A 21,913-nucleotide genomic window follows, 5' to 3' on the forward strand; every position below is an offset into this window, starting at 1 on the left:
TCCTGGCACTGAAGGCCTTCCTTCCGTCCTTCCAGACCAACTCGCTGCTGATACAGACGGACAATACAACCACGATGTATTATCTCAACAAGCAGGGGGGGTCGAGATCACGCACTCTATCGCTGGAGGCGCAGGCGATCTGGCGCTGGCTGCTGGCCAGAGGACTGACGATTACGGCCACGCATCTGCCAGGAGTGCAGAATGCTCAGGCGGACGCCTTGAGCAGGCTGATTCAGGAAAACCACGAATGGATCATAAACGACGAAGTACTAGGAGAAGTCTTCGCAAGGTGGGGGACTCCAGACGTAGATCTGTTCGCCACCGCCGAAAACAGCAAATGCCGAGACTTCGCATCCAGGTACTACCAGCGGGGGACGCTGGGGAATGCGCTATGGATCGATTGGTCGAACAGCTTTCTGTACGCTTTTCCACCCATTCCCCTGATTCAGGCGGTGCTCATCAAGTTGTCCCAGTCCAGGGCGCGGATGATCCTGATCGCCCCGGAGTCGCCCAGGCAGTGGTGGTTCACGGACCTTCTTCACAGGTCTCTCCTTCCTCACATGCGGTTGCCGTGCAGGCCGGACCTTCTCACGAAGTTCGGGGGGGCGGATGGTGCACCCCAACCTCTCGTCTTTGAGTTTGGCGGCATGGCTCCTGAAATAGTGCAATATGGCCATCTGAATCTACCAGACGATTGTATGGACATTCTGAAGGAGTCTAAGCGACCTTCCACTAGAACATCCTATGCTTACAAGTGGAAGAGGTTCTGTATCTGGTGTAAGTCCAAGAACTTTGATCCGACAACATGTAAGGAAGATGTCATCCTTCCATACCTTTTACATCTGGCGCAGTCTGGCCTTAATTTCCATTCCATTAAGGTTCATCTGGCTGCTTTGACTGCTTACAGGAAATGCCCTTCACAGACTTCCTTCTTTCAGATCCCTGTGGTCAAGGATTTTTTGGAAGGCTTGAAGAAAGTGTTTCCTCCCGTCAGACTTCCCTCGCCTTCCTGGGACTTGAATGTGGTGCTGTCCAGACTGATGAAGGAGCCTTTTGAACCCATTCACAAGGTTTCATTGCAGCACCTATCCTGGAAGGCGGCGTTCCTCGTGGCCATTACATCGGCACGCAGGGTGAGTGAACTTCAGGCATTATGTTGTCAAGAACCTTGTACTGTATTTCATGCTGCTAAGGTTGTGATGCGTACTCACCCTAAATTTCTTCCTAAGGTTATCTCTGATTTTCATGTCAACCAGACCATAACTTTACCTACGTTCTTTCAGAACCCCTCTTCGCCAGCGGAAAGGTCTCTCCATTCCCTGGATGTTCGGAGGGTGTTGAAATTTTATCTGGATAAGACCAAGGATATTCGTAGGTCTGACCAATTGTTTGTTAATTATGGCTCAGTCAGGACTAGTCTTGCGACCTCTAAGCAGTCCATTTCTCGGTGGATTGTGTCCTGCATACAATTGTGTTATCAAAAGGCTAATAAGACCTTAGGGGGTAAACCTAAGGCTCATTCCACCAGGGGCAAAGCTGCCACGACGGCTTTGCTGCGTAATGTTCCGATTGCGGAAATCTGTAAGGCGGCCACTTGGAAGTCGGTCCATACCGTTGCTGCGCATTACTGTCTGGACACGGATGCCAGGGCAGATGCTCAGTTTGGGCAGGCTTTGCTGCGAAATTTGTTCGCACAGTAGTGGTAGTGTCTTGTGTGTTCTCCACCGCTTTTGTTGTGTGGGGATGGGCTTGCCATTCTATTCACTAGATTATGACTATACACAGAGATCCCCTACTACAGAAGGAGTAGTTTCTTTTCTGTAACTCCAGTTCTGTAGTAGGGGTATCTCTGTTATAGTCATAAGCGCCCGCCCTCCTCCCCGGTGGAGAGATACTTATTCATATGTAGAATGCTACAGGTCTGGCGTGCTACGCCTTCAAAAAGAACTGAAAGTAAATGGGACCTGCTGGGCATTCTGGGATACTGGGGAAAGTTCTGGAAAACTGGAAAGTTTTCTTAAAGGCACAGTATCCTGTTCCAAGCCACATAATGGCAGCCTATGGGGCTTGTCTGTCCACTCCTTCCTCTCTATCATTCCAGAGGCTTTTGCTGGTAGAGGCAGGGTTTTTTCCTATGTGGAGAAAAACTAGACAGGCAGTGCTGTTTGTGGATGTTGGTGGAATTCTAGTTGAAGTACTGGACAGTGTAGCCTGTGGGTATAGGCTGCATTATCTGTCTTTAAATTAAATTCTCTCTTAAAGGTGTATGCAGGTCTGCATGATTTGTCACCTTTTAGAGATTATTTTTTATTGCTCCGGGGTCCACGCACATGGGCGGGACTATTCACTAGATTAGGACTATAACAGAGATACCCCTACTACAGAACTGGAGTTACAGAAAAGAAACTACTCCTTATAGTTCACTGATATATCCGACCCATCTCAGCAGCTGTGCTGAAGTTGAGTAAACAGCCACTGGACACAGGACCTTGAAGTAAATGAATGGATTCTTGTACTTTAATTTTCTTGTTTAATCATTGCTACAAATGAACCTTGACTTTGTAATGGCGTCGATGCAGCCCATGTATACACTTTAGTTTTTATGGCGTAAATTGTGGCATTGGAGATAGTTCACTACATTTATTCTCAAGCATAATGTTCATCGAGGCGCCACTGTCGATAATAAAAGGTATTGAGTAACCGTTTACTTTTCGTGTAATCTTCGGACAATGTTTGAATGACTTTGGTGCTTTTTCATGTCTACTTTTTTTTTTTTTTTAACCTGCATTTCTCTCCACATGCAGGCAATCCGATATGGGCATGTTTTTCTAAACATAGACATTGCACAACCATTGTCTTCACTTTCACTTGATGGTGATACTGAATACCTTTTGGACGATGATTTAGATGACTATCAATTTCACTTGGGGTTGATTTGCCTTAGTTGATGTGGTCAATTGGCCTTGTCGGCGTGCATTGAACATTGCTTCTTAAGCGTTCAGATGGCCATTTTGTCTTTGCGCCGTAATGCAGTCACTTTTTCATTCGCCTTGCAAACTGTCTCAAAATGGTTACCCTTCCCACAGCCTTTGCAGACCTGTCCAATGGTGGGACATTTAGCTTTGTGTGGCAATGAAAATCCACACCTGAATCACCTTTTTCCGTGGAGACATAACTGTCCCGCTGCCTTGTGCTTTGGCTTACTTGTCATGTTCATGACTGACTCACTCTGGGCACTTCCAGCCTCCATGTCAGCAGCTTGTCTATGGACACGCGCTTCATCTCTGGCAGCCATGAGAACTTGCTCCAGACTAAGTTTCTCTCAGCATTCGTTATCTGATTGAATCTGGCAAGCATCAATCAGTAACTCTTGAGACTTATAGCTTCCTCATCATTACATTAATTAAAGTTGGTGTTTGAGCATATCCAGTCTCCCAACAAATTTGTTAGTTTCACCAACTTTGTCGTTCTTGACTGAAAATGCATCTTTCATAATATACATTTGGCATTGGATCGAACTTGAGACTCAAGGCTGCTTTGATTTGACCGTATGTAATTTTGTTTACTCGTGACATTTTCTTTGACGACTTCTACACCTTCACCAGCAAGATTCTTAAGGTACTGGTTAATCTTCTTGTTATCTGCTTCTATTGCATCAATGAAATCCTCAAACGTCTCTATCCAAGCTGTCTCTAATATTTAGCTTTTTGGGGGTATTGAATGGTGGTGGTGGTGGTAGTTTCAGGATGCAGGCATCATTGTAACTGTTGGTGCAACTTAACCATATGGAAAGCAGTTTTATTTCCAATGCCATTTGGTGATCTTGTTTATGCAAACCATCTCTAAGGCCTTGCGACGTGCTGGCCTCTGGTTCATCTTGGTTAATTACTGGAAACAATTTTGTCATTGGAAAAACAACCTTTCACTATTCCGATCACCCTTCCTGGATGGACGGCTCCATAAACACAACCTCTGGCTCTTCTTCTGGGGCCACTTTCCCAAGGCCATTGCATGATGACTCTCCTTACTCCGTTCTTGTAAACCGATTACCATTTCTTGTATTTGACTTGCTTTGCCTTTTAGGAGTCTTTGTATTGTCTGACACCTGGTTGATCTCTGCCTTGCAACTCTTCTGGTTGCAGCATTATCTTGCAATTTGCTATAGCGACTTGCTGCTCTTTCAAAACCTGGTTGTATCTGCCTTTGACTTTATCACTAGCTTTAAGTTGAGTAGTAGCGCTGTACCTCTCATTATGGCCTACCAGCAGGTTCTTGGCCAATGATGTGTAGACTGCTCAGTGAAGCTTTTTTTTAATTAATCTTCGACTGCTATACACAGGCTGAAGATGAACTTTGACTCCACATAAGCCAAACAATGTGGCAGGCAGCAGCAGTTTGCTGGCCCATGGCAAACTCTCTGGGAGAGCACGATCTAGCTTTGGGTTACTTATCACCGATCTCGTCTCCAATTGCAGCATACTCTCCAGCTTGGCTACCCACTAATGACTACGCTACACATGAAGCTTAGTATAATGCGTCTTTATTCTTCTGTGTATAATTGCTAACTCTCATGACACTACACCTAGGTTTTTTATTTTGCCACATGAAATGGAATGACTTCTCCTGAGCGCATTCCGGGTCTGGTGAGAAACTGAGGGGCAGGGCTTAAGCGACCTAAAGTAAGGATGGAATTAAATTAATCTTTAAGCTCGCTATTCGTCCCTTCCAAGTAATTTCAAGCTTGCCCTATTGATGCATGTTCTGTGTGTAGCAAGGGGATAGGGGGTAGAAATCTTGCAGCACTACAGAACTCTAAATTTGGCAGGTAGGAACACTCCTACATATTAATTTGAAGACACCGATCAAGCAAAACCTCTTTCTTACCATTGGGCCAGGTGCCCGTAGTAATCCTCAATACCCAGGTGCTGAGAATTTTAGTAGTTCATTCTGAACTTGTATATGTCGGAGAATCTGTTTAGCTTAGACTGGGGATCCGGAAGTGGATTTTCGGACTCCCTAAGAAAGCATAAGATAATGCCAGAGAAGATAGCCCATTTGAGTTCTGTTTTCCCCCACTCTTATCCTCTTCATATCCATGTTTCTTAAGATCCTCTGGACAACACGGACATCAGTAGTGACCGGGGTCAACCTTGTCTCGTACCCCTCATCAGTGTTATCGAAAGAGAGAATTCACCATATTGAGTTTGGTGGAGGGATTGGTGTATGAAGCCTGGATATACGTTTTCATATTAGGCCCTATGAAGACTGCATCTAGTACCTTGAACAAATTTGGGCAGTTACCTTATCAGATGCCTTCTCTGCATCCTGCAAGAGCCGGATTGCAGGTGGTTGTTGCTACTGTTCGGCTCCCTCCATGAGATATAAGGTCACATCATGTGGCTGGTCGGTCAGCACTTGAAAAAGCCTTACTCTGCACCCCGATCACCTCAGGCCAGACCGTATGGAGGCGCTAAACCCAAATAGAAGCTTACCTTTTGACATCACAGTTCAGAAGCATAGTTGTCTGATAAGACCCACGATATGTCAGATTTTTTTAATGTAGTTTCAGGAACAGAGAAAGATGTGATGCAAATAAAGTCTGCAAGTAGCCAGGAAGTTGGAAACAAATTAAAGACTCACTGTAGGGGGCCTGCCAGTAAAGGGGCATATGCATTGTAGAAGGAGCCTGTGAAGCCATCCGGCTGTGCGGCCTGATTGGTGGCATGGTTGTAATTGCCTCCCGAACCACCTCCACATAATCGGTTTTCCTCGGTGGGAGGGAGGGTTCAAATACTCCTCTAAATAGTAATCTTGCTGGGTCTAATGTCGAATGTCTGTCGCAGATTGTGGAGTAGTGTGTCACAAAGGTGTCAAAGATAGCCATTGAAGTCCGGCTGCTACCCTCCGTATCTATAATTTCCTTGATATGGCTTTAGGATCCAAGTCATCTCAATTTATAGCCAAAAAGCCTGTCATCTTAGTTTCCTTTTTCATAGTATTTTTATGTGGTATTTATCTGCTTTTGAACTGCTTTTTTCATTGCTATTTGCTGAATTTCTCCTCTGAGTCACTGCAGTTCTAGGGTCGTGCGTATAGTTTCTATTTGCTTGTGTTGTCCTTTTTGTGTTTTTATGAGTCGAATTGCCGAATGTGTAATCAGTTTCCAGCAGATAACCACCTTAGAAGTATTCCAGAGGGGAGCTTCTGTCACTCCCCCATTTTTGTCATCGAAGTAGTGCCCATGCGTCTTGCTTTTGCTTTCACATACCAGTGGCTCCCGAAAGGCCATTTCATTATGGAACCAAGGGCATAAGCTCTGTTTTTGTGGGTGAGTTTAGATATCTGGGACGTGATCTGACAATATCCAAACCTCTGTGGCCGAGTCGAGTACATGAGGCAGCAAGTCTGTAGAGAGTAAAAGGAAATGCATATGGGAATCCTATCCTGTGTACATCTGAGAAGACCGTGAAATTTCTAACACCATTGTGTTGATGTGGCTAAATATTTACTGGATCGAAGTGTGGGTGGGCTGCCTCCATTGAAGAAGAATGGTGGTCAGTAAGGGTACCAGTCAGAATCTATCTAAGCTGGGTTTCGAGCACTGTGTTAAAATTGCTCCCATCTTATCGACCCCCTCCTCCCCCACCCTATGAAAAAGTACCTTGTTCTAGGAAACAAGGAGGAAAAAATAGTTTCCTTGCCTTTGTTAGGCCCATAAAGGGACAGAATTGTAACCCGGTTCTGGCCTACTGTACCCTTTAGTCCCATTACTCTCCCTTCCCTGTTGGAGGTTTTGCCTTTGAGTGTGAAGTGAAGCCCCCTTAGTAGAAGGATAGTGACACATCCCGAACTTGAAGTGTGTGTATGTGATGAAACTGTGTTGGGAACCAGTAGGCTCACATCTGGTGGATGTCACTTGTTACAAGAGGAGTATCCTGCAGGCGGTCCAAATAGACATTCTTCCTATGAAGCCATTTGAGCACAGCTCAACGCTTTATGGGGGGGTATTGAGGCCTTGGATGTTTAGGGATCTTTAGCTGTGTAATCATTAGTGTAGTTAGAATCTCAAAATATAGGCGTAAATGTGTGAGGGACCCTTACCCCCCCCCCTCCCCTTTCCACGGTACCCCTTGAAGAATGTCTCCCCGGATACTATTGCTAATGACTTCAGTCTCCCCTGAGTGTGTGCACTGTCATGTGTATCCTAGCTGGCCCATGAACCCAGCACTCTAATGTGTCCTAATTGGGAAATAACTGGACAAATGCACAAACCCATGGACCTGGTGACCGCATCAGGCTCACAGGATCGCTGCAGGCCTGCGTGCCACTCATAGTGGGAAATAACTGAATAAAACCTTATGAATGGAATAGAAGTCTTTAAATAGAGGAAGGGGCCTGCGACATGGAATGTGGGAATGATGAGATCCGCTACATTTGGCCATGTCTTCTGGTGTTCAGTGCTGGTGCCTCATAAGAGCACTGTGGGGCTTGTATTTTCATTTAACCCCTTTAGTGCCCCGCCCTTTCCCCGCCCTGTGCCGGGCGTTACATTAGCGGGCGGGGTTCATGACGAGATAGTCTCGTCATGGGCACAGCGCAACTGTGCTCCATGACGAGACTATCTCGTCATGGGCACTGAAGAGGTTAAGTCTGTTTTATTCTATCACTTTGGTTGTCTCTGTAACAAGGGCCTTTCTGGTCCAATATCAGTCTCTCGCGAGCATTGCAGTAAAAGGTGTTGGAAACATTTATGGCCAGATGTACATAGCTTTGTGTTTGTGATTACCTAATAGTGAATTTTTGTGATTCACTATTAAGAAATCGCAAACAGCTATGTACAACAGTGTATTTTACAATGTTTGTGATTCCCAGTGGGTCGCAATTGACCTACCTTGTTAATATTCAGGTCACAAATTGGGACACATTGGGAATCACTAAAAACGGAGATGATGGCCTGCTAGGGACCGCGGACCACCATGTCTGTTTGCTTTTAAATAAAGCAACTTTAAAAAAAATAAAAAATTATTTAAATGCAGCCCGTTTTTTTTTTTCCTTCAAGGAAATCGGGATGCGTTTCAAAAAGAAAAATAAAGTTTTTCTTCATTTTTTAGGAGTAGGCAGTGGAAGCGCTGCCTGTTCTTAAACTCTTCTTTTTGCATGCATGCATGCAAAAAGGGGAAAGGTTGTGGATAGGTTACCGCCAACTCAACCATTCATGTCAATCGTTGCCATATGTTGGGATAGGGTAGTGGCCTTGATAGGATCGTAAGGGAGGAATGGGGTGTGGTGGGAATTGATCTGTGGACATTGTTGGTGCCAGTAACTGTCCCCTCATGTTAGGAGCAATGTATATTTTCACTGTTATTGAACCTGGGGCTATAGAACAGCTGGTCTTCATTCCTAGAGATGCCATTTTGGCACCGTACTTGCCTCCATCTTGGTGCTCTTTTTGTTGAGTATCGTTGTCGAATTCTATATTGTGATGTTTATAGAAGACCCTTACTCCATTTTACATTTAGCCCTTATACTGAAGTTTCATCTTTAATCACTGAACTGTGAATGACTGTGTGGCATGTCTGAGTGAAAGTCCTTCCTGTAGTCCACTAATTACTTAATTGCTTAATATGTGAACATGCTCTCCTTGATTGGACATACCAATAAGATCCCAGGCGTTAAGCCTTCTGTTGCGTGAATAGCCCTTTTTGTCCATTCCACTTGCAAGGTTGTTTCTCTAGTTGTTTTATCCTGATTAAGGTTTCTGTCTCCATATCGGATCGTGTCCCCCGTGTTTCATGTACAAAACATTAGTGGAAGTGGATCTATTTTTAACCCTGCTGGATGAGTAAATGATTAAAACGCTCTTGCCGCTGAGCCCTTTTGGACTATTTACATTTCTCCATGTGTTAAAGCTGCTCACTTTCCCTTCCTGGTAGAGCAGATTTGTCTTTTCTGGTATACTATGGATACATAAATATCAGATTGCGCCTGTTTTGAGCTGCAAAAAAGCTCCCGGCCCCAGATGCCATGTTTTCAGAGATCATTATCTTCGCTTTGGGCTGCTTCTTTATGATGAGTGCTGCTTCCTCTTCCAAAAGCCATGAAGTCTTCAAATTAAATAGCTTTAAGAATTTGTTACGGGTTACTGTGAATCCAGTTAGAAGTGTCGAACTGTTGTGGGTCTGTATTCGGCAGCTCCTGAATTGAGTGATCAGAGAACTAGCCTGTTTTCGTTGGGCAATCGGGGAGGTGATTTATAAAGACTCGACACAGTCGCACCACTGCCATATTTTATCTTAAGATTGCAGGCATTTACTACCCTACGATCTTGCATGCTAGCAGTGGTACCCTGATGGTGGGCATTGGGCAAGAGCATAATTGTACCATACATCCAGGGAGGAAAGATAAGCTTATACCTGCTGTGTCTTTCCGGTGGTTACCTGTTCCTAGAATGCTTTTCTTTGGGTGGGCATCCACCTGCCCAGGCATTTGTGTCCCTAAGCAGCTATTGCCATATTATAGTCTAGTGGTTTCAAATGACCACCATCTTCAGATGTTACTTTAAGGCAGCTACTTAAACAATGCATAATGTTTTATGTAAACATTAGATGATGTATATCTGTTCTAAACCAGCAATGGGTCTGGCCATGAAGACTCCTCTCTTTGACTGAACAACAGATTTGTGTATTATCTTAATAACCACTTCCCCCTCGCCTCATCTCCACCCCATAGTTTTCTATTTGTAATATTTTTATAAGAACAGAAGAATCAAGACTGTGGACGTTGGATTAGGTGCTAACTACTCACAATGTTTACTTTTGCCTATTAGATCCCGTTTCTTTATGACCATTCCCTCTCCTTTGCTTTCCACTTCTCTGTTGATCTTTGTGAAAGATTGCAGTTAGGACATCTATTGGCTGGTAAGCAATGTGGGCATACAGTGTATCTGAACAGGACTGGTTTTGCTCTCTAGCTTCTGAAACTTTTTTCTTTTTGCTATGAAAAGTACTCTGCTCCTCTGCTGGGAAGCATACCCTGTTAGTAACCTCAATGAGGGCTGTTGATCTAGTGGTACTGAAGTGACTATAATGTATAACCTTTACTTTGTTTTGCAGCCCTGTTTTCAGTCATGTGTTACAACGTTTTGTGTGATAAATATGCAACTCGGCAGTTATATGGATACTGTCCATCATGGGCTTTAAACTGGGATTACAGGAAGAAATCGATAATGCAAGAAATAATGAGCTGCAATGCGGATATCTTAAGTCTGCAAGTAAGAAATATATGTTGTATATTTTTAGTAGTAAATTTAATTTCCAAGATACAGTAAATATCCTCTGTATTCGTATATTCAGTTTTTTGCCTGTCAAAAAAGGACCTATTACTGAGTGTCTGTATATTTAAATTGCTGCACAAAGCTACATCACCCTCTTAGTCGATCAGCTTTGCATACTATAAAAATGTTGGTACTCTCACATGGTGAGCGTAGAAACCTGGGGAAGTGACGAGCCGTAATCGTCCTCTTGTACACGGAAATGCAAACACTGAGTTGCTTAAGCGCATCATGTTAATGTTCTATCAATAAACTAAGTAGGGACACTTCGGGTCACTTCTGACCTAGATTATACTTTTGTTTTAAAACTGCAACAGAATAATGTGCAACACTTATCAAACTCTGGACCAAACATTTGTGAATGGCAGATAGGTTCCTTAATTGTAGTGGCCCACAAATAGTATCAGAAGAGCAATTGCAAGTGTCAAATTCAGTATTCAACAATGGTTTTTCTACTTCTAGAGCAATGTAGTTCTCCTGATCTCTGAAGACTGCAGGGCATGCAAGCTGAGAGTTAATCCGTCATAAAATGGGATATTGGTTATGAATTTGCTTCAGCAGAAGATTCTCTTGACTGGGAAAATCGTGCATCTTCTTATGGGCAAGATTCTTAATGGTGACCAATGATTTTCTCTGCGTATGTGACTGCACCAAGAACTTGTTACCATATTTTTATTTAAGCATCAGGACATATCAGAAACTTTGGTTGGACTACGGTCTACCAAAACATGTATAATTGAGCTGTATTTTTGCTCAGTAGTGTGAGAGCTGATCATCTTCAAAAGTACTGAAGTGGACTCCAGTATTAATAGTAATCTGCATTTATGACAAGGTTCCTGATCTGTGCATTATTCCGTCATCTAGTGGTCGGGTCTGGAATTGTAGTCTTTCTTCTGTTTTTTTTTCTTCTTTTTTTTCTGTGGCCTGGTGGGCGTCGACATACCACCATTTGGTGTCCTTCTGTGATGTCCACGTGCTACCGCCGGAAGCTTCCACCTTTGGTCGCCATCTTCAGATTCTTTTTTTCCGCCGTTTGGTCTGGATCGAGACGGGAGGAGCTCCAGAACTTTGGAGAGAAGAATCCACGAAAATTGACTGGAAGATCAGGAAATCCACTTTCGGCACACCGTCATGCGAACCGGGACGCAGAGAAGAGGATAAAACACCAAAACTTCGACGTCCAACAGAGATTGTGCACGCAGGGTGCTCCCTGGGCGCTGTAATGGACTAAACACCGTTCAAGTTCTGCAACAATTGCCACCACAAGTACGCACAGAAGGACCAGCACAGTCTGTAACCTTTGCCTGCCGCTCGACCACTGCTCCGAAAACTGCAACGTGTGCTCGGCGTTCACCCCGGAGACCTTGAGGGTGAGGGAAAGGTATAGGAGGGCGAATTACAACATGCAGGGTCAAGGACCACCACCATCGCTTTGAGACCTGGGCCTCTCCAGCGAGGAAGAGGACCACGTCGCCGAAGAGGGCGACAAGGACTCGCACGTCCAGGCCTTCTATGTCAAAAAAAGAGTTCCGAAGGAGGTAAGAGACAGCAACCCCGAGACAGTGAACCGAGCCCCGAAGGTGTGACTCTTAAGTCCCCAAAAACAGCACCGGCGTCAAATTTCAATGACCTCAAGCTTGTCTAAGGACAAACAGTCTGTCAGTTCCTTTGACAAGGACTCTGACGGCGAAAACCCTTGATAAGACTAAGTCGTCGAAGAGCAGTCACAAGAAAGACTCCTCGTCGTAAAAAAAAAAAAGAGAGGGTGAAGCAAACTTCCACTTAAACGTCGTCAAGCGCCAAGAGCAAGCCAGAAGATCTCTATGCTGAAACACAAGCGTCAGAGCTTGGGAAGAAAAGGAGAAGTCTTGAAGCCGAAATGGCAAGCATCTTGCAGCGCAAGAAAGATTTCGACAACACAATGAAGCAATTCAAGGTCCTGCAGAAAATCTCGACACTTCCCAAAAGAGACCTCTAGGAACTACAGGTTCCTACAACCCCAGAACCGGCTGACAAAGAGGAGGACGAAGAATACTACTTCGAAGCCAAGGGAGAGGATGAGCACCAAACCTATCATGGTTCGGCGACCTCGCAAACGCAAGACACCCAGTGGCAAGATCTCGACGCTGACTCGCCAGAAGAAGGGGTAGATGCATACCCTTCGAGGCCCTCACCCCCGACGACATCTGGATGTACAATCAGGTTATAAAAAAGGCTGCTGACACCTATGGAGTACAGCTAGAGGAGGAGAAGCCACAGTCCTGCTTTCTCCTAGAAACCTTTCTGCCCACACAAACAAAAAGCCAATTCCTGCCCATGATCCCAAGTGTGCTGGACCAAGGAAAAGAAGCCTTCAAGGAACCTGCCACATGCAAGGCAGTAACACCAAGGGGAGGGAAAAAATACAAGCACTCCTCCCAAGGACCCATTGTACATCAGGGGTTTAGTGCCTGCTGACTCAATAATAGCTTCCACAGCCGGAAAGAGGGTTAATGTACCCACTAATATGGGCCCGCCACCAGACAAAGAGCAAAAGAATGGATCTCACAGGAAGGAAAATGGAACGAAGTGCCGCGATTCAGTGGCGCATAGCCAACTCTAATGCCTTGATTAATAGGCATGCATACCAGCACTGGGAGGAGGTAGGCGAACTGCTCAAAAATCTGCCAGTTCAGTTACAGAGAAGGGCAGGCCACTTGTTGGAAGAAGGGAAGAACATGGCCAATGCATGTTTAAAATCAGCCTTGGATGCTGTGGAGACAGCAAGCAGGAAATGATGTTCGGAGTTACGGAAAGAAGACACACCTGGCTACGAATCTCAGGGTTCAAACCAGAGGTTCAAAGTAACCTCTTGAACACTCCGTTCAATGGAGAACAACTGTCCGGAACAGCTGTGGACAACAAGCTAAATCAGCTGAAGGAAAATGAAATGGCAAGGTCCATGGGGGTCTACAGTTCAGAGGCATGCGTAGGGGCACACCATCGCGGATACCAACAGGCAGGGTTAACCACCAGCCAGCAAACTCACACCAGACCTTTCAACAAGGTTACCAAGGAGGGAACCAGGGTCAACAACAGCAAGGTTGGCAATACCAACAGGGGAGGCAATCCTTTTGAGGGCGCACTCGAGGTAGAAGCCAACAACTGAGAGGGGGACAGCAGCCCACCTCCAAGTGACTGTACTTCTACTTAGGCGTGCACTCTAAAAAGATCAGAGAGCGCAACAACCTAGAAACATTCAAAAACATCAAGTGACAAACAACAAGGAGCACCTCCAACATGCAATTCCAGTGGGAGGCAGAATAGGAAACTTCTTCCACAAGTGGAAGAGGATGACATCCGACAAATGGATATTAAACGTATTTCAATACGGATACTGCATTGAACTGGCAAAACAACCTACATGCAAAAGACAAAAGAACAAAGTTCATTCAAAGAGAAAACTGTCTACACAAGGCGGCCATAGAGCGGGTGCCTTACAAGGAAAGGAACAAGGGGGTGTACTGTACATACTTCCTCATACAAAAGGTAGATGGAACATTAAGACTTACACTAGACTTAAGGTTCCTAAAAAAAGTTCGTAAAAACTAAAATTCAAGATGACATCCTTACAAGAGGTGATACCTCAGATACAGGTTGGAGACTACATGGCAACTATAGACCTAAAGGACACTTACTTGCACATCCCCATGAACAACAGACCTAAGAAACTACTCAGATTCGTAATCAACAAGGTGCACTACCAATTCACGGTGCTACCGTTCAGACTCTAGTCCGCACCAAGAGTGTTCACAAAATGTCTAGCAGCAGTAGCAGCCCACCTAAGAAGGCAGGGAATACACGTTTACCTATACCTAGACGACTGGTTAGTAAGGGCAAGCGCATACAACCTTTGCAAGCAGCACATAGAAAGGGTCACAAAGACCTTGTTTGAACTCAGTTTCTCAATACATTGGGAAAAATCATCCATAACACCAGAGCAAGTGAAGATCTTCTTAGAGGCAGAAATGAACACAAGAGTAGGGACGGTGTTCCCAAGCTCGTAGAGAACAGTAGCAATTCTGAAGGAGACTCCGCTTTACCGCAAGGGGCAAGCTCTGACCGTGAGGACAGTGGGGAAACTACTAGGAAGGATGGCTTCATGCATTCATCTAGTCCCAAACATTCGACTGCACATGAGAGCATTCCAGGAATGGATTCAGCAACGATGGTCACAGGCAACAGGGAGTTGGGAGGATCTAGTGTTTTTCACACAGTTATTCAGGAGATGACATGGTGGAACAGGAAGAACATAACACAGGGGAGACCTTTTACACAACCAACTCCAACAGTGACCATTACAACAGACGCTTCCCAACTAGGGTGGGGAGCCCACATGAACAAAGTCAAAGTGAGGGGTCTATGGACCCAGCAGGATGCAATAAAACACATCCACTTCCTAGAGTTAAAGACTGTGTTCCTAACCTTAAAGATCTTTCAGAAGGAGCTTTACGGAAAGAGGGTGTTGAGCCAAACAGACAATACAACCACAATGTTTTACATCAACAAACTAGGAGGAACACAATCAGTAACACAGTCGACCCTAGCCCAGGCGCTATGGAGATGGGCTATCCCAAGGAATATAGACCTATTAGCAATCCATCTTCCAGGGAAGGACAATGTAGAGGCAGACAGACTGAGCAGACAAACATCAGCATCCCACGAATGGGAGATAGATCAACCAGAAATTCTCAATCTTCAAGAAATGGGGGACTCTGCAAATCGACCTATTTGCAACACCCAAAAATGCAAAATGCCAACACTGCCCATCCAGACCACCATACACACAGTCCCTAGGGAATGCACTATGGATAGACTGGTCAGGGACATTTGTTTACGCTTTCCCCCCGATACCACTGCTACACAAGGTACTCAACAAGTGCAAGACCAGCTGCATGACACTAATCCTCAGAGCACCACAGTGGGCCAGACAAACCTGGTTCTCACTGATAATGGAAATGTCACAAGGCACAACACACAAACTCCCCAACAGGAAGGACCTTCTAACTCTGCAAAACTGAAGGGTGCTACACCCAGAACCAGAAAGCCTAAGCCTGGCGGCGTGGCTTCTGGGGACTTAAGAATTTTCTCACTTCAAACTACCAGAGAGCACAATGGCAGTACTCCGAGGCAAGAAGGCCTACAACAAGGAGCAAAATTGAAACTTTTTTCATTTTGGTTCCATTGGGCAAAACTTTCAAGGAAGATCAAAAGGGATTCAACAGTACTAAAATATTTGACATATTTGCTACAGGAGAAACTAAGGTACGCATCTATAAAGCAATCGTAGCTTACACGAGAGGAGAAACGGGAAAGAGTTTCTTCACATCACAGGTGGTCAAAAGATTCCTTGAAGGAGGAAAGAGGATAGCACCTACAAAGAGGATGCCACCACCCACATGGAACCTCAACGTGGTACTCGCTCAATTGATGAAGGCGCCATTCGAGCCAATACACAAGGCAACTTTACACATGCTCACGCTAAAGACAGCATTTTTAGTGGCAATAACATCACTACGTAGAGTAAGTGAATTGCAGGCTCTAACGCTACAAAAGCCCTACTTCTAAATACACAATGACAGAATCGTCATGAGAACAGATACACATTTTATACCAAAGGTGGTTTCTAAGTTCCATATTAACCAAGCGATACAAATACAAATTTATAAATCCCAATGTCTACCTACCGCAACTTATGGTGCTGAGGTGTGGGGGTACACCAAAAGTAGCGGCATCCAAACAGAAGAAAACAGATTTTGCAGGAAGGTCTTGGGGGCACAAATATCTTCACCCACCTACATATGCCACAAAGAGTTAAACCTGCACTATGTTGAGCATTTTATTAAATCCCGGCCAGCTTTATTCTGGCTGAAGATATGGCAAAACCCGGCAGCAATTTTAACACAAGAAATAATCAGTGATTGCCTTAAGTGCGATAGGGGCTGCTCTATACCATGGCTGAATGCTGTAAAAGAAAGTTTATCTAGTGTAGATTTAGAACACACCTTTTTCCATCATCATAACGCAGAGAGCACGAACATTAAGACAGTGAGAGAGCTACTATATGACTCATTCCGAAGGGACAGGGAACGCTCAGAGTTTCCCAAACCATCAATAAGCAGATATATTTCCATCTATAATAAAGTCTCCCCACAGGAATATCTGAAAAGGAACATTGGAAGATGGAACAGGAGCATTCTCTTTCGCCTTAGGGATGGGAGCATAAAATATTCTCTCTGCTTTCCACTTGGTTTTAATAAAAATCTTGAACATCTGCCCTGCCCTTGCGGAAATGGTTTAAAACAAACAACTTTACACTTTTTGCTTTTTTGCAATTTTTATATCAGATATACAAAACAGTATTTTATCCCTTACTTCAGGTCATATGCTATTATTGACCATAAAATGGCATACACTGAAATATTACGGCTAGGAAGTGACGCGATGATTATCAGAGCAAGCTCATTTTTGCATTCTGCGATACGCTCACGGAATACGATGGTTACTATATAGACTGTCTTCCTCTGTTGTCCTTGTTTACTTATGGCCATCGTCAGGCTGTTATATGCCTAGTATATCTATTGAAACTGTTTACACTTAATTGTCAGTTTGCACAAATTTCCCTGACCTTGACTATATGTCTGGACAAGTTTTAATCATTTTAATCTTGAGGTGATAACTTGCATTGATATTTTCATCTTATGCTTCCGATTGCTGCTTGCACAAAATGACAGTTGTTGATGTTTACATGTCACCCACATTGAATATATTCACACTTTACTTGTCACCCCTGCACTTTTTGCCCATACCTGCATTTAATACTATGGAAATGACCTTGTTTTTATCATTGTTTTATGTTGTATTTTATATCTTTTTGGTGGTGATGAACTGTACTTTTATGGATATTTTATCCGGATAAAGACCATTTGACTTGACTTGACAAATACCAAGCTTTTCCCAAAACCCAATGACACAAGCAGCAAGAGCATTGCACACCCTGGGCGCCAGGGGTTTGTCATGTACTACATTGAGAGAACAAAGGAATGCAGGAAAACAAAGAAATTCTTTGTTTCGTTTGCAAACCATTTTCTGGGACGACTAGTCACAAAGAATACCATTGCAAGATGGATCGCACAACCCATACAGTTGTGCCACAACAGTCAGGTCAAAACTTGCAAGGAGCACTGCACGCTCACTCAACAAGGAAAAAAGGAGCAACAGTGGCTTTCCTAGTAAACACACCAATTCAGGACATTTGCCAAGCAGCAACATGGTCTTCAGTGCACACGTTCACAAAGCACTACTGTGTGGACATTCAGATGAACAAGGAAGCACAAGTGGGACAGAAGATCTTATAACATATATTCACAAACCAGTGTTCATCTTCCACCCAGCCACCACTGGACTAGCAAACCGCTACAAAGTCTATGCACAGAATAGTGAATCCAGAAAAGATTCACGCTGCAAAACGTATAGTTTCTTACCTGTCGGTGTAGTTTTGCAGCTTGAAGACTTTTCTGAACTCACTAGCAAACCCACCCACCTCCGCCAAGAAAATGACACAGGAGAAATAAACAAAGGCAACCAAGAAAAAAATAAAAAAAGGAAAAAAAACATTCAGAAGATGGAGACTAAAGGTGGGAGCTTCTTGAGGAAGCACGTCTACGTCGCAGAAGGACACCAAATGGTGGTATGTCGACATCCAGAAAAGTCTTCAAGCTGCAAAACTACACCGACAGTTAAACTATACGTTTTTTTTTTCTTCAACTAAACTGTGTAGGCGAAACTTTAAATTGGCACATCAACGTTCAGGATCTAGAGACTTTGAAAATTACAAGCTTCTTGCATTTGAGTAGTACTTTATCTAAACCCCACACGTCCCTACTGCAGTCATATTTGGCAAAGCATTGGGGTCAGTTGCTGTACTTGAAAGCCTAGCCCAAGCAATCCACTACTCATTCCAGCACAGGTATGCTGGACCTAGGCTTACCAACTTTTGATGTAGCACTTGTAGGGCTATCCTGTCCACAGATTGTAATCAGAATAGATTAACAAGAGTGCAAGTGGAGCTCACTGCAAGAAAATCTTTACATCTGTTCCATGTGGGGCAGATCGAGTGTGTCCATTTGCATAAACTTGTTTTAGATCAAATCTGTCTTTTTCGAGTCCAAGATCTTTATTTCGGGCACTAGACCATAAAAGCGCATAAAAGGTCATTACATTAAAAACATATAATGCAAGGTGACCAAACAGTTTGCTTTCACTTGAAATCAATAAACACGGTCGTTTTATGCAATAGTTCCGCAGTAATCTATTGACAATAAACAAGTTAAAACCTCATTTTACCACAAATACTTTTGACAACAGGGAATTACAATGCGGTTGTTACAACAACGCATACCATTACTCCACAAGTAGGAACAACGACTTTCGGAGGGGGCAGAAGGTGTTGGATTTAAAATCCAGTACCTTCCCTACTGTTGCACATACTGGAGTTAGAATAGTAAATTATACTATCCCAACATCCAGTCCCTCCCCCCACCCCCCCTCCGCAAGTCATTGTTACGACTTGCGGGGTAATGGAATGCGTTGTTACAACGCGGTTGTTGTTACAACTGTGTTGTAATTCCCTGCGGGGGAAAAAAGTATATTCAAGATTCTCAGGGGTGAGACACATTTTTATTGGATTCTCCTTGGCCTTTTGGGCAGTTTTCCCCTATTTCTATAAGCCATAGATGAGCTAAGACAGCATAATATTATGTAGAGTCCAACAGCAAACAGTCTGTCTTTTTGCTCCATAGAGGATATGGCTGCTAATTGGTGCGAGTGGACCATTGGTCAAGACGTTTCTTCTGGTAGTCTGTGCTCAACCAGAGAGCAGACGGTCTTAGCTGGCAATAGCAGCTTCACCTCTAACTTGACGATTTTGAGACCCCCCACTGAACTCCATAGAGAACACTTTGCCTGACTGGGTGTGAATGACTGGAAGTTGGCAGGTGTGATGGAGCAACGGTAGGGTGTGTGGCTTTGTGTGTATCACACAACTTAATTGTTCTAGCCGCTTCAGAAAGATGCCAGCCTTGGCAATGTGGTCAAGGTTACTTTGACGGGCTCAGGCCCAGGCCAGATGATTACATATACAGCAAGAAGTCACCTGTTCAAAAAAATTCTAAACTAGAAGCAACAGTACAGAAGTTACATAGCAAGAACCAACATATTATACAAATGTGCGTCTGTAGGATCCTTGCACAGGAGCATCCATAGGGTGGTGGGAGGGGTGTTAGTGGCAGCAGTGAATGTTAGCAGGTGTAAAGCAAAAGAGAAAGCAAGGAGGAGTATGACAGCAGTTCAAATGGAGGTCGATAGGCACTATAGACTGGCTGTCGTTTTAGTGGTATTTTGGTAGTGGTAGTGCTGGCTGTAAGAGCAGGAATTGAAATAAGTGAGTTTTAAATGCTGGTCTGAAGAGTAGGAGAAACGAGATATAAACTGGCAGTAAAAACACTTGATTATTGGAAGGTAGTCGTCCAGCTCTGCCCGTGGAGCCTGTTGGGTCGACTCCGTCCTTCCCTCCCTTTCCGGGAGCCAGAGCGACCCCTGCCCAGCTTCGAAGATTTTACAAAGCCTTGCATTCCATCTTGGGCAGCTCGACTCCGCTGGTGTGCCCTCTGGCACCGCAGACTCGTTTGAGGGCTCTAGACCTTCGATGTCGGCAGCTCCGTAGCTGCAGGGCCCCCAAGGATCCAGGTTCTGGATCCGGATTGCTGCCGGTTGACCTCATGACCCCTCCTCTGGTGCCGATTCCAGTGACGAAACCTCCGCCGCCTCCGACGCGGGTTGTCCCCAGCCGGCGTCGGCCCCTGCCTCCCCCTGGATGAGAACACTGAGCCGGACCGATGTCGCTCCACATCTGGACCTGCACCGCCCGATTGTCCCTGTTCTCCCCTGATGTTTCCTACCACCCTGAATGGCCAACCGGAGAGGATGAGGAGGTCTGGGAGGTGCATGTGGACCCTCTTGCAGACCAGTTAGAGGAACCGGACTGGAGAGAGGAGTTTGGTGACGCCAGCGGTCTGGACACCTCCTCAGACATTGGCATGCTTTCTCCCCCTACCGTGGCTACGGAGTAGAGTGCATCTTATGCAGTGGTGCTGCGTAGGGCACCTGAGGCCCTAAACTACTAGCTTCCTAACTGGGCAGTCAGGACTAACCTCCTGACTGAGGTGCTTCAGCCGGCAGCGGCCTCTTCGGAGCCCCTGCTGCCGTTCAACGAGGCCCTCACAGACATTCTTTTGGGCATTTGGTCCAAGCCGAACACTGGCTTCTGTGGCTAGGATTTATTGATATATTTTATTTTGAAGGTTTTGTATAGCGCGAACAAGACCCTTGCGGGTATCGGAGCGCTTTACAACAAATATAGGTAACGGACATATACATAACAAATACTATGTTATATTAGTCCAACAGAGGTAACTATCACCGCATAGCAAATATCTACACAAATGTATGTAATAGTCCAACTGAATTTGACCAGGAGAATAGATTTCACTTATTTTTTGAAAGATGCTGTGTGAGGGTTCTGTCTCGTTTTTGGGGGGCAAGACATTCCAAATCCTGGGGGCCATCCTGAGAAGGAACGGTTATTTGTTTTCTTCTTGGTAAATCGTTGTGGTTTCAGTAGAAGATTATAGTAACTCCTGGTTGTTCTGTTACCACCCGATAGTACGAATTTCTATGCTAGGGAGCTCGGGGTTTTTTAATGCAGTGCCTTGTGTCATACAGGCGATTTTCAAATGCATTCTGGCATCAAAAGGTAGCCAGTTAAGGGCACATAGGTCAGGGGAGATGTCAGTTTCTTTTGGAGCCTATGAGAGTCTAGCGGCTGCGTTGATTGACTCTCTTAGAGGGGCTGTCGTTGATCTGGGTAGGCCGCAGAGAGCGACACTCCAATACTCCACTCTGGGGATTAGTAGAGTTTGAACTGCCTGTTTAAAGTCATTTGCGGGTATGAAGGGTTTCAGTCTTCTCAAGGTGTTCATCTGAAAATGTGTTCCTTTAGTTGCTGCGCTGATGTGATTCTGCATATTTAGCTTACTATCCAGAGTTATTCCTAGCGATTTGGCAGTCGATAATGAGCAGTTGACCGTCGAGTGCTGTTAGGTGCTTCATCCACTCACGGATGGTGGTTGTTTGGCTGGGGGTGCTATAAGGAGGAATTCTGTTTTTAGGGTGTTTAGTTTTAAGTGTTTTTTTTTTTTTTGCCAGCCAGGACTGCGTTTTTTGGAGCTTTGAGTTGAGGGACTTGATGTACTCAAGTAAGTGGATCTTAATGAAGAGTTCTCATCTGCGTACATATGGTATTGGACATTTGAGGAGTTGAGAAGCTCGATGAGTGGTACCATAAACAGATTGAAGAGTGTCGAGGAGACGCAAGATCCTTGGGGTACTCCTAAAGTGACTGGAGTGGGCTTGGATAAAGATTGATTGGTCTTGAATCTTTGTTCTGTTTTGAAGGAAGGAAGTGAAACCGTTGAGAACCGTTCA

The 21,913-nt window shown here is 44.6% G+C and overlaps 1 protein-coding gene across 4 annotated transcripts in view; it reads left to right on the forward strand.

The window, feature by feature from the left end:
- The window catches only part of CNOT6 (CCR4-NOT transcription complex subunit 6), a 355,968-nt gene that overhangs the window by 169,046 nt on the left and 165,009 nt on the right, over positions 1–21,913 (forward strand). For all 4 annotated transcript variants that reach the window (XM_085617934.1, XM_085617932.1, XM_085617935.1 and 1 more), the window contains exon 7: positions 10,113–10,270. In XM_085617934.1, coding sequence (XP_085474060.1) covers positions 10,113–10,270 — 158 coding nt within the window. The remainder of the gene's footprint in view (positions 1–10,112; positions 10,271–21,913) is intronic.

This window comes from Triturus cristatus, chromosome 7, assembly GCF_964204655.1.
Source record: "Triturus cristatus chromosome 7, aTriCri1.1, whole genome shotgun sequence".
In the NCBI taxonomy this organism is placed as follows: Eukaryota; Metazoa; Chordata; class Amphibia; order Caudata; family Salamandridae; genus Triturus; species Triturus cristatus.